Below are 13,374 nucleotides of genomic sequence, written 5' to 3'. Positions count from 1 at the left end.
CTCCCTTGGTGTGGGAGGTGCTGGCTCTGTAGGGCCCGGGGTTTACGCCAGTTCATTCTTCTCACCCTCTCTTCCCTTCCCCCTCCAGTTTATGTGGTAGAAGACCAAAGAAGGGATGACCTGGGCACATCCACCTGCCTCACAGCCTGCTGGACTGCTCTCTGTTGCTGCTGTCTCTGGGACATGCTCACCTGACCAGCCTGGCCCTCCTGTCCTGCCAGCTCTGCTGCCACCTCCGACAGGTGTGCCTGCCCCCATCTCTTCTGATTGCTGAACTAAATGATTAGCTCTGCACAGACACTTCTTCTACCTTCAACCAGTGGGATTCTAGATTAGCAGGGGTTGCTGCTGTTTAATTCAGTGACTTGATCTTTTTAATGTTCAAGATCCATTTCTTATTGGCCTTTCACAAATGTGCTAAATGACTTTCCTTTTATTTTTCTGGCCAAAGGCTTAGTTATGAAATATATATTTATAATTTAAAAATTATACATTCAAGGTAGTGGCATGATGTAACATACCACTGAATGATTTCTCCACTAACACTCTTATGTTTCAATAAATTTGTCTAAACCTCAACTGTCTGAATTATTCCAGATAGATGCTAAGCCCTGGGTATGGCAGCTAGTGGCCACTGTCCAGTATATAATGAGAGACCTATTACCTTTTAATTCTGGCTGCTATACAGTGTGAGTGCTATTACGAAGGCAGGTTCCAAGGCAGGATGTCTTTCAGCCAGGTCATGGGGCCCTCATTGAGCTAGCATTCTCTCCCTCGTGCCACTCAGATATGGGCTCATCAAAGAGCTGTACCCACTTTTACCCAGAACCTAGGAAAGGGTCTCTTGGTAGCTGTGGGCTGCCCTAGGGCTTGCTCTAGAAGGAGAGCAGGAGTCCACAGAAACCCCAGGCCTTCTTTTCCTGCTGTCCCATCCCAACACACACCCACTCGACACCCACACACAAGACAGAAGAGCTGTCATAATACAAACTAGTCAGCCAGGCCACCCATCTCAGTTTTGGCCACAGGGTGGCGCTGAGCTGCCACAGCAGCAAGTCAGATTTTCCTTGAGCTGGCCTGCTCTGCCAGCCCCGAGAGGCTGCAGTTGACACCTCCCTGCTTCCCTCTGCCTGCCCACCTTACCTCCAAAGCAGGAGATACTGATAAATATTTAACTACCAGCTTTCTCTAAAAATAAACAAAAAAGCCATGATTTTTTAGCATCACCTGATTTCTGTGGAGTAAATGGTCCCACCATAGCTGATTTCACACTACCAATGTGATGTCCTGAATGCAGAGCTGGGAAGGGAAGTGCAAGAGCGCACCACTATATAGTGTTTCTACCATCCGGATACGATAGACTGTTAACTTCAAAAAAACAGGTAGATAATGGCCAGATTTAGTAAAGTATTTAGGAAGGTATAAGTTTTGAATATTTTTTATCCTCACTTTTAATATAATTTAATTATAAATTTACACAATTTAATTTTTAATAATTGCTGTGTAACAACTGACTTGCAACAAAATTTCTGAAAACTGAATACTTTGCTCTCCTGAGCCAGTACAAGGCAGCTCCAGCACACCACTGCCTCATAGCCTCTGCGAGGCCTCAGGACTGTAGTGTCCACCTTATGACATTGGCCAAAGGGACACAGTCTTAGAGGTGCTGCTGGTTTATTACTGAATTTTCTTTTGGAATGTTTGGGAGGAAGTGGGAAAGAAATGTTTAGGCAGACTGCCACCGAGGAACCACTGTTCTGCTCACTTAAATTCAGCTATGCCCTGGTATTCTTTCTTCTTATCTGCATACTACATAGAGGCTCAAAAGTTGAGGGATTTACTCAGAGGAACAGAAAAGGGAAAAAGGGGGAAGGCTTCAGTGCAGAAGGAGCAGGGTCACAGCCCTGGGGAGGCACAGGGAGGAGCTCTGTGGCACACGGATACAGCCTCTGCCTCTTCTGTTCTCATCCATCAGCTCAAGAAAAGCAGACTTCACAGAGTGGGACAGGTGCCTTTTATTGGTCTGACCAGTATGTGACCAGTAGTAGGCTTGGGTAGAGCCCCCCTATCTGTCCTGGCTCCCATCTTCCCTCTCCTGGGAGTTCATGACTCACCCTCAGGGGAGAGGAGTGTCCTGGGTGGCAGGCAGAGCCAGGATAAAAAAATACAGGGTTGGGATCTGAAAGGAGCTCAGAGTGATGTACAAAACATAGGATTACCAGACCGTCCAAATAAAATATCCATCAGGGCAGAGCAGAGGCCATCTCCCCACACAGGCCCCTCCGCCCTCACCAGGAATGGGAGGGGTCAAGAGGAAGAGCTTCCCCTAAGGCTTCCTACTGGGCCCTTCGTGCCATCAGCATCTCCCGGATGTTGTCCTCAGCTTCCTTCACGCTCCGCTCCAGGTAGGATTTTTTCTGCTACAGTGTGAGAAAGAAACAAGGGTTAGGGTGAACGGGCCGGGCTGGCAGATGCAGCTTTTATGTCCAATGGTTATGGGTCCTTTGTGACCAGTGACTTCTGGGAACGTACTGTCCATTGGGAGCCAGGTACACATACCTGCCCAGAGTGCTCCCCCATCCCCGACCTACAGGCACGGGGAAGGAGGTTGCTTGGTACAGGAAGCAGAAGTGCGCTGTGGAAGGCAGTAGCACTCTTCCCCCAGAAGGAAGTAGACTCTAAAAACAGGCGTCTCAGTACATGAAGTTACGGCAGACAGACAAAGGCCAGGAAATTCCAGGACAAAGCTCCGGCCTCATAACAAACTGTCTCTCAAGGTTTTCCATGGCCCCAGCCAGGCGCCTGTAGCCGCCACTGCTGCAGGATGGACAGTGTACCCTCTGCTCTGTCCAGCGAGACGACAGGCTGCGTGAGTCCTGAGAAGCTGTATCACAAGTCTCACCGAGGCAGATGAGTCAGGATGAAATCTGCTTTTCTAATGAAACTGCTGCCTGCCAGGAATCCAGGACAGTGACACACTGAATAAAACAGACCTTTTGGAAATTTACCTCCTGCTCCATCTGGGGCCTAAATTAAAAATCTCAACTTAGACAAAGAACTTTAACTACTCTCAGGAGCCACATCTGGACCAGGATTACAAAAGATTAGTCAAAGGAAATGATGTCTGTACATTATTTGCCCTGTGGTCATCCCAGAAGTATGGCGGCTTCACCACTGGTCCCTGCCCTGAGGACATAGTTGTGGCTGCATTCCCACTTACCAGACATAAAATGAAGGCTCCCTTTTTGAGGAATACTCAAAATAATTCCCTCTAAGCATGCACATGACTGAGCCACATACTGGAGCCAGTAACGCAGAGCCCTGGCCCAGGCAGCCCAGATGCAGCCAGTGCCCTTCTCTCACCCCTACCCTCTTTAACCAAAGCCGCTGTGCATTCATTTTGACCACTAAGATGCCCAGATGACGTGGGGAAGCCAGGGAAAGACTGCGGCAGAGGACTGGTGAGCAGCCTGGCCTGATAGGCCTTGCATGGGAACTGATCCCCAACGAATGAGACAGGAAAATTGAAATGAATGCCTCTATTGCTTGAGGCCTTCACCATTAAACTTTTCTGGTACCCCTACATATCCCTGCCTCTAACTTCTCCTACTCTCTGTCAAGATATTTTTTTATTAAATGATACATTCAGAGACTTTTTCCCACAGGTGCCAAATGCTGTGGCATCCACAAGTCTTGATCAGTTCTTGTGTGAAGCCGATTCCTATTTGTCTTCTCCTAACTTCAGATTTCCTGAATGCTAGAAAGACCCATCTCTTTACTCATCTCCCATCTGTCCAACTTGAATACAATTCCTTATAAAACAACAGGAGCTCCATAAACACTCATAGTGAGCATGATAATTCAATGGCCACAAATGTATACTGTTGCTAAGGAGTTTTGTTTAATTACATCGCTAAACCTGATATAGTCCTATCATTGCGATATCAGAGTGGGAACTTAGACTTCCTTTGATAAACAACCCTTAGACTTGACTTGTGGTGAGGTAAAAAGAGGGAAATACTAATAACTCCTGACACACCACTGAAGAATGCAGATATAGTGGGTGTTGCACAGAAGGGGAGCAGCAGCTAGACAGCGAGTGCCATGTACCATCTGGGCACCTTCCCAGCCCCATGGGAATCTAAGGGAAAGGCCAGAGGGGCAAGCGGGGCTCTGCTCCACCAGTGCTCAGGGAGCCAGGTCTGCTGCATTCCCTCTCTACCAACTTGCTGCCCCAACTGGCAAAACCATAAGTTTAGAACACAGCAAGAGCTTTTCTACCTACTACCCAGGCTTCTGGACAATCAAATTCAGGCTGCAATTCTTATCTTTGAAATTCTTCATTCTATAATGTCTCTTCCTTCTATCTTCCACTTCCAGTTTCATGATTTTTACCACTGAATATCCACTGAAAGTCTTCAAGTTTCAAAAAATAATGTAAAATGAACTTGTGTATCTTTAAATTAATTTAAATAAACTTAACAAAAAAAATTTTTTTCATCTCAATAGATAGGGCATCCCTAGCATAGAGGGACCTGTTTTCAAACTGTATTTCAATAGTTCCTGTTTCATCCTCAAACACATCTGAGCCCAGAACACCTTCATAATCAAACCTGGAGCAAAGTATCTGTTGGGGGTTGAATTGTGTCTCACAAAAACATATGTTGAAGTCCTACCCCCCAGTACCTGTGAATGTGACCTTTATTTGGAAATAGGGCCATTGCGGATGTAACCAAGTTAAGATGAGGTCATACTGGATTAGGGTAGGCCTTAAATCCAATGATTAGTGTCCTTATAAGAAGTCCACAAGGAGACAAAGGGACACACAGACACACAGGGAGAACGCCATGCGCAGATGAAGGTGGAGAGTGGAAGGGTGCCTCCATAAGCCACGGAATGCCAAGGATGGTTAGCAACCCCCAAAAGTTAGGAAGAGAAAGGGAAGATTCTTCCCTGGACCCTTTACAGGGAGCAGGGCCCTGCAACACCTTGATTTTGGACTTCTGGCCTCCAGAACTGTGAGAGAGTAAATTTGTTGTTTTAAACCACCCGGTTAGTGGTAATTTGTTACACAGTCCTAGGAAACCAAGATAGCACCTGATATCCCAAAGTCCTTCTGGACCCATGGCTTCTGACCACACGGAATCGTAGAGGCCTGGGTAAGGATCCCTTAAGTTAGTACACTAAGATCATACTTCTCCCCCTAAAACCTGTCGTAGAACTGACCCAAAGGAGACTGTAACAGAGGATGGAGAAAATTAAGGAACCAATGATTAAGTCACGTTTTCTTCCTTGGATCTCCACAGCTTCTTCCTAAAGCTCCTTGTCAAACCAGAAATTCTGTGGATCCCAGTCTTCCCCATTCCTGTAAATGACAACTCCATTCTTGAGATTGCTCAAGACAAAATCTTTGGTGTCATCCTTGAATCTTCTTTCTTTCTTTCACATCTAACATCCAATCAACCAACAAATCCTGTTAGCACTGTCTCAAAATGTATCCAGAATCTGACCTTAATGAATAGCCTCCCAAGTGGTCTCCTTTCTTCTGCCCTTGACCTCCTTCAGTATCTTCTCCACACAGTGGCCAGAGTCATCTTTTAAAACTTAAAACCCTCCAATGTCTTCCCATCTCACATAAAGTAAAAGGCAAAGCCTTTTCAAAAATCCATGTATAGTCTTGCTTTAGCTGACGCTCTGACCTCCCCTCCCACAACTCCCTCTCACTCATTCACCTCCAGCCACAGTGGCCTCTGAGCTGTTCCTCCAATCCACCAGCTATGCTCCTGCCTAGCCTTTGCTCTTTGGCGCTCTCTCCTAAGAACTCTCTTCCCCAGATATCCACGTTACTTTCTCCCTCACTTCCTCTGGGCTTTTCTCAAATGTCACCTTGTGGGAAAGGCCTTCTTGATTACATGCAGCTCCACACTCCCTATTCTCTTCACCCTGATTTTCCTCCATAGCACCTATCACAACTGGAACCAATATTTTCTGTCTTCTCTTACAACAGGAAAAGGTCCATGAGGGCAGGACTTGGTTCTGTTTGCTGATATAGTCCTAGTGTCTAGAAGAATGGCTGGTATATAATTGTAACTCAACACCTATTGAATAAAAGTGCATTTATCATGGAAAATGATGTGTTACTGATTTACTTGTACATGCATTGCTCCTTTCTGGTTCTCCCTCCCACCCTGAATGAATGAGGAACACCTACCAAAGGAAGCAAAGGCAGAAACTGACATTTTCTTTCAAGGTGGTTTTCAATTTGGGGTATTGCCCTCTAACTTCTTGCCCCTGGATAGACATAGGTTTAAAACTCAAACCTCACTGATCTGGATGGGGACATCAAAGCCTTGCTCCCACAAACAAAACAGGCCCTAAGGGTCAAGCCCTTACACTTTATCAGGTCAACCTGTAAAACTATAAAACAAATCATCCCAATTTCCCACATCCTGGAGTAGGAAATCCTTGAGAAACTGCTCCATCCAAAGTCAGCCTCACAGCTGCTGTGAGCTACAAGGGGACGATGGTTGCTGTGTAAACTCCAGGAGGCATTTTAAACCCACACCTTCCACCAGGAGTCCCAGGAAGGCATTTGCTGGCCTCACTGCAGCAATCTCCCTGAGAACCCTTTCTCTAGGAAATTCTCGAGTGGCATCAAACCACAGAGCTCTGGGTGCAGTGTCATTCTTGTGGGGCCTTCTCCTAACGTGAAATTCTGAGATTTCCTGTAGGGCTCAGCATGGCCAGGGAAATGACATTGTTGGATGACAATGCTCATCAGCCTGAGGTTCTTCTTTCTGGGAGTCAGACTGAGGGGCTGGTGTTTCACTGTCATATTCTCATGAAGGAAAGAGGCTCAAGTCCCTAGAACTTTTCGGACATGACACAATCTCTCAAATAGACTCCTGAGGTAACTCATCTTGTGACGCTCTATTGACTTTTTTCTTTTCTTAGGAACTTTGTCTGCCTCTCCTTCTCTAAATTAATATTTTTCCTGTTTGTCATTTCTTGGGGTAGAGTTTTCCCCTCTCATTCTCTAGTTCCCAATTTGTAAATGAAGATTTAGACAATACCAGTGCCCCTACTCTCCCATTTTTCTTTAGTCACAGAACTTTTTCTTCAAATGAACTCTTGTCTTAAAACAAAACAGGTGAAATGGAGCTTGGGAGAGGGAGGAGAAATGGTAGGCAAAAGCAGACCTTCTGGCTTGTCCCGCCTCCAATCCAGGCTACAGGGGCAGTAAACGCAGCAGTCTTGATTCACTTCTGCCCCTGAGGTTCTGTCAGATCTGTGTCCTCAGAGACCCTCTGCTCTGAGTCCCATATTTCTGACCCTGAGTCTGACCTACCCCGGCCATACTCTTCTTCCTTGTGCTGAATTCCACAGCTTCCAGCTTTTGCAAACTATTGCCAACTTCAAGCTCTACTATTAATCAGAAACTTGAGGCAAAGGCCACCTGCTCACTATCTCTCCCATGACTTCCAAATTAAAAATCCAAAAGCCTCACAGATTCTCACCTTCTCTCAGTCTGCAGAACTGTAAAATGGTCAGAAGGAGCCAGCTGCCCACATAGGGGAAGTTTAGCAAGAGGTCAAGAATCCACTGATGGCTGAGGAGGCATGTCTTGGCAGACAGGGGTAAAATGTGAAGAAGGCAGGGAAACAAGAGGAGGAAGAGAAAAAAAAGGGCAACCAACAGGCATAATAAGAGAAGTCACAAAGGGAAATGAGACAGATGGGCAGAGCTGTAGGAGCAGGAGCAGGGCAGAGCTCTGAACATGCAAGTGATGGCCTGAACGGGGGAGGGGCACTCACCAGAGGCAGGAAAGGCAGGCCCAAACTGACCAGGAATTTAAGACAGCTGATCCAAGGACACATGTCCACTTATGAACTCATCCAGGTACATCCACTTCACCATGAAGGACACAACTAGGCTATAAGGTAACTCCTGAACTACATACAGCTAGAAGACCACCTCGAAGCATGAGAAAGCAATTTTAGGCAAGGAGCAGGAGAATAAAGAGAAATCCAAGAAGGGGTTATTGTCTCTGCATCTTTTAGAAACTGTTTTAGAAACATCTTTCAGAGGTTCCTCTGCTGAAAGACAGGGACAAAAGACTTGGTTCAGCTGAGCACTGACTGTTTTTCTCCCAGGTGTTCTTTCAAATGCTGAGACTCTGACACTGCTACCGTGTGGGTCACACTCCCAAATCCCACCTGTGATCACACGCTCAATCTGCACAAGACAAACCTCTACTCTATTCAAACACCTTATAGCAGAGATACACTGGAGAGAAAATTCTTGCTTCCTCCAAACAAGTGTTTAGTTCCTTAGTCCCCCTAGGGTTTAAGTAATAGCTCTACCTACGGTTGCCCTCCCTAACACATCAGCTTCATTAAGGCCCAGAGAAAGCCCGGTCCATCCGACAACCCAGGAAAGCAGAAAGAAAGCTCATAGGTAAGCGCAGAGCCAGGAGGGGCAACTGTTTTGATGTATAAGGCGCTGATTAAGCTTCCTCCAAAGAATCATTACATTTGTGGGCACCAGGCTTAAAAGGGATGACAAACCAGTAAGTAATGTCAAGTGATAAGCAGCTGAAGTAGGTAGGGACATTGGCTCAGAGAAGATTAAGGAGAGAAGGAACCTGATCACTACCTTAAATATCTACAGCAATGGCTCTTAAAGTGTGGTCCCTGGACCAGCAGCATCAGCAACACCCGGGAACTTGTTAGAAATGCACATTCTCAGGCCCCAACCCAGACCCAATGAATCAGAAGCTCCAGGGGTAGAGCCTGGCAATCTGTGTCTCCATAAGCCCTGTAGGTGACTCTAAGGCACACTAAAGTTTGACAACCACATTCCAAAGTGGGAGTCAACAAACTTTCTCTAAAGGGCCAGATAGTAAATATCTTAGGCTTTGTGAGATTGTCTCTGTCACAACTACTCAACTTGCCACTGTAGCAGAAAAGCAGCCACAGACAATGTGTAAACAAATAGACATGGTGTAAAGACTGGGGATAGCTGCGTTCTAAAAACACAAAAACAGGCAGCAAGCCGGATCTAGCCAGCAAGCTGTAGTTTGCCAACCTCTGTTCTTAAAAAAGAGGGAGCCTTGGGGCCGGTCTGGTGGCACAGCAGTTAAGTGCACACGTTCTGCTTCAGCCGCCCAGGGTTCGCCAGTTCGGATCCAAGGTGCGGACATGGCACTGCTTGGCAAGCCATGCTGTGGCAAGCATCCTACATCTAAAATAGAGGAAGATGGGCACAGATGTTAGCTCAGGGCCAGTCTTCCTCAGCAAAAAGAGGAGGATTGGAAGTAGATGTTAGCTCAGAGCTAATCTTCCTCAAAAAAAAAAAAAAAAAAAAAAGAGGGAATCTTAAAAGGTAGAACAGAGTCCAGCAGGCAGAGATTTTTAACTTTCAATGAAAGCTGCGTAAATAAAAACATAAATTTCCATCCATCCTTCCATTCATTTATTCAGCCTACTGCCAAACCATTTCTCCTTTTTTTCCTCCAAAAACCCAGGTTCTTGAAATTTATGGCATCATGCTTTACCATCTTCTTCCCCCATCGTGGCTGCTACAATCTATCAATACCCCGGGTACCGTCCCTCATTCATCCACGGCTTACTGTCTTCCTCTCCACCACTGCTGCACCACTCAAGATGACTTCAACAAAAATGTGGACGACTCATCTAATACCATGACCTCCTTTCCCTTCACAATCTTTACTTTACCATCTCAGCCACTTGGCCCACGGTCATACCCGAGAGATCTTATCAACACCAGTTAACTGCACCACCTCTGAAATTTCAATTTCACCGCCACTACTTCAGTTTTCCAGGTCACTTTTATTTGATAACTCTTGCTCCATCACTTCTTCGACCTCATCACTCAATGACAAGTTTTTCATTATCCATTATGCTTCCATGGCCTTTTTCCTTTCCTACCCAGCTTAGCTTCCACAGGCCATCATTTATATTTATTCCCCTTATAAATGCCCTTTTCTCCTTTAATCCTCTCTCCCTCTGTTGCACCTGCCTGGCAAAATGCCAATCTCAGTTGAACCAAACCATCTACCTATTCCATACTTGTACCTGAACACTGAATGTTGCTGGAGAAAAACACTTAACTGTGCTAATGGTTTCACTGTAAATTCTGGACCATGAATCTCAAATGGGCACTCAACACTGTCCAGAAATTCTATTAAACTTCCTTAACATGTTCACTTGTCTGCTCTTCAAAATAACTATTTCATACTTTATCTCGTCTCCTCAAATTTCCTGTGCTATCTCCTCTCCTCTTATTCCCAGCTCACTGAGAAAATACAAGCAATCTGATAATTCCTCTTCTTCCCATTACCAAATCTACTACCTGACCTATACCTATACATGTACTCTCTTCTCTTCCTATTGCTAAAATGGTTAGAGGGTTCCTGCTTCTATCAAAACTCAACCCTTCCACTTGGGTATTGATTCCATCCCCATTCGCCTTCTCAAAAATTTCACTTCCTCAGTTATTCTTTTTCTTTCTTCTTCTTCTTCCTTTTGGTGAAGAAGATTGGCCCTGAGCTAACACCTGTGCCAAGCTTCCTCTACTTTTTATGTGGGACGCCATCACAGCATGGCTTGACGTGCAGCATGTAGGTCCACACCCAGAATTCAAACCTGTCAATCCCAGGCCACTGAAGCAGAGCGGGCAAACTTAACCAGTATTCCACCAGACCAGCCTCCCTTTTTCTATCTTCTTAATCTTCAATTTTTCTTTCTCTGCAAGATCCTTCTTTGTGAGGCAAATCGTTAAAAAAGAAAGAAAGAAAAACTTCTTGACCTCACATTCCCCTGTGGACACTGCCCCCTTTCTTTCCTTCCCTTCTGAGCAACACTTCTTGAACCAATTATTTTTAGTACCTGCCTCCACTTCCTTTCCTCCCGTTTGCTTCTCAGATCTCTTCCATCTACTCTACTGAACCAATGTGGTGGAGGTCACCAATGATCTCTGTGTTGCCCCAAAGCAGTGGTTACTTCTCTATTCTCTTCTTACTCAACCCAGTCTTACTCATCAACATGTAACACAATTCTTGAAATATTTTATTCTCTTAGCTTTCACGATACCACACTATTTTCCTCCTACATCACTGGCTACTCCTTCTAAGTTCTCTTTTGCTGACTACTCCCCCTCTGCTCAACTTCAAAATGATGGCATTTTCTGGGAAGCTGTCTTGGAATTTTCTCTTCTCCCCAACTATATTCTCCCTTAGAAACTCTCATCTAGTCTCATAGCTTTAAACATTATTATGACTCCCAAATTTATACCTCTAAGCTTGACCTCCCCTTAATTCCAGATTTACACATCCAATTGCTTACAAAACATATCCTCTCGGATATCAAACCCAAACTTAACATGTCTAAAACAAACACAACTGATTTATAGTCATCCCACCGTCTCCTGGTCTTCTCCATCTCAGTGAATAGCAGTCATCCAATTGCTCAATCTAAAAACCACAGAAACTGAGGGCTGGCCCCGTGGCCGAGTGGTTAAGTTCGCGCGCTCTGCTTTGGCAACCCAGGGTTTCACTGGTTCGGATCCTGGGTGCAGACATGGCACTGCTCATCAAGCCATGCTGAGGCGGCATCCCACATGCCACAACTAGAAGGATCCACAACTAAAAATACACAACTATGTACCGGGGGGCTTTGGGGAGAAAAAGGAAAAAATAAAATCTTTAAAAAAAAAACCCACAGAAACAAAAACATACAGAAGCCATCCCTGATTCTTTTCTTTTCTTCTCCTCAAACCCCATATACCCCGTCCAATCCATCAGGAAGTCTTAACTTACTTCCAAATATATCCCTAAACCATAGACTTCTTTCTATCCAGCTCCACCGCTACCATCCTAGTCCAAGCCTTCATCATCCTCGCCTGGACATTTGTCATAGACATTTTAATATGTAAATCAGGTTACTTTCTGCTCAAAATCCTCTACTGTCTTCCTGTGACACTTGGAATGAATCCAAACTCCTCAACCTGGGCAATAAGGCCCTGCATGATCTCGTGCCTGCCAACTACCTCAACCTTATCACCACTCGTTACCCCTCTCACTTGCGTAAATAACACCACCAAACTTATTCCAACCTTAAAACATTTGTACCATCTGTGCCCTCCACCTGGTGTGTTCTTCCTCTAGATACTTTTAAGTGGCTGGCTGCTTCTTTTCATTCGGATCTTAGCTGAAATTTCACCTTTTCAGAGAGGCCGCCTCTGATTACTCACCTAATGGAGGTCCCCAGAAGCTCTCTAAAATATCACCTTTCCTACATGATATTTTGTTGCTTATTTCTTTATTCTCTGTACCTGAAAGTAAGCTTATTAAGAATAGGGCTCTTGTCTGACCTGATTAATGCTTCATCCTCAGCATCAAGAACTGACACATAATTCATTCAACCAACATTTACTGAGCACCCAATATATGTTAGGCCCAAAAAGCACTGGGATTAGAGCAGTGAACAAGTCACAAACTTATTCATAGAGACTACACTGTCGTAGGGCACATGGACATTTAACTACCATCATAATAAGGGCTCTGCGAGAAAAGCACAGTCTAATGGAGGAAATACCTAGTATAATCAAGGAAATCACAGAACTAGCTCTGAAGGATGAGTAGGAATTAACTAAGTAGAGAGGTTAGAGCAAGCGAGAGAGCAATTTCAGGCAAATGTGCAAAGGTCGAATGGAATATAGGATGTTTGGGAACCGAATGACAGCCAGTGAGGCTAAGTACAGAGAGAGAGAGAGAGAAAGAATGAGGCTGGTGAGGTTGAGTCAGATCATGCAGGTCTGATAAGCTTATATTGCAGATAAGCCATATTAAAGATTCGATATTTATCTTGAAGACAACAGAAAGCCACTGGGTTTTAAATAGGAGTAACAAAAATCAAATTTCCATTGAAAACAAAATATCACTTTGGCTGCAACACAGAGAATGAATTAGAGCAGAGCCTCCCACAGAATGCCCAGTGTGTCCCTTTAGTCCCAGAGTGGCTGGGTGGGTTCAGGGCAGCCAAAGCCCCCCTGAGCAGTTGCCTCCAACCTTGAGCACCCATTGTCCATTTACCTCAGTGAATCATGCCAATACTAATTTCTGGGTGCTGTGGTGTAAAAAAGGTTGGGAAGCAACTGGATTAAAGAATACAAGTGTGAATGCTGGGAAACCTATTAGGAGGCCATTGCAATAGTCTTGGAAAGAGCTGACAGTATCTTAGCGATGGCAATGGAAATGGAGAAAAACAGACATTTAAGAAATATTCAGAAGAAAAGTCAACAAGAGGACATCACAAAGTCCTTCAACATAAACTTCATTAGCTATCAGAAGTT

At 45.0% G+C, this 13,374-nt stretch overlaps 1 protein-coding gene across 1 annotated transcript in view; it reads right to left on the bottom strand.

Annotated features, from left to right (window-relative positions):
* Positions 1-1,997: 1,997 nt before the first annotated feature.
* Positions 1,998-13,374, bottom strand: part of PFDN1 (prefoldin subunit 1) — a 59,549-nt gene continuing 48,172 nt past the window's right edge. Inside the window, exon 4 of the mRNA XM_005599355.4 lies at positions 1,998-2,420. Within this exon, the coding sequence (XP_005599412.1) occupies positions 2,337-2,420 (84 nt within the window). The 3' untranslated portion in view covers positions 1,998-2,336. The remainder of the gene's footprint in view (positions 2,421-13,374) is intronic.

The sequence above is a fragment of the Equus caballus genome, chromosome 14 (genome assembly GCF_041296265.1).
Source record: "Equus caballus isolate H_3958 breed thoroughbred chromosome 14, TB-T2T, whole genome shotgun sequence".
In the NCBI taxonomy this organism is placed as follows: Eukaryota; Metazoa; Chordata; class Mammalia; order Perissodactyla; family Equidae; genus Equus; species Equus caballus.
Note: the sequence above shows the minus strand (reverse complement) of the source record. Positions and strands in the feature narration are given on the sequence as shown.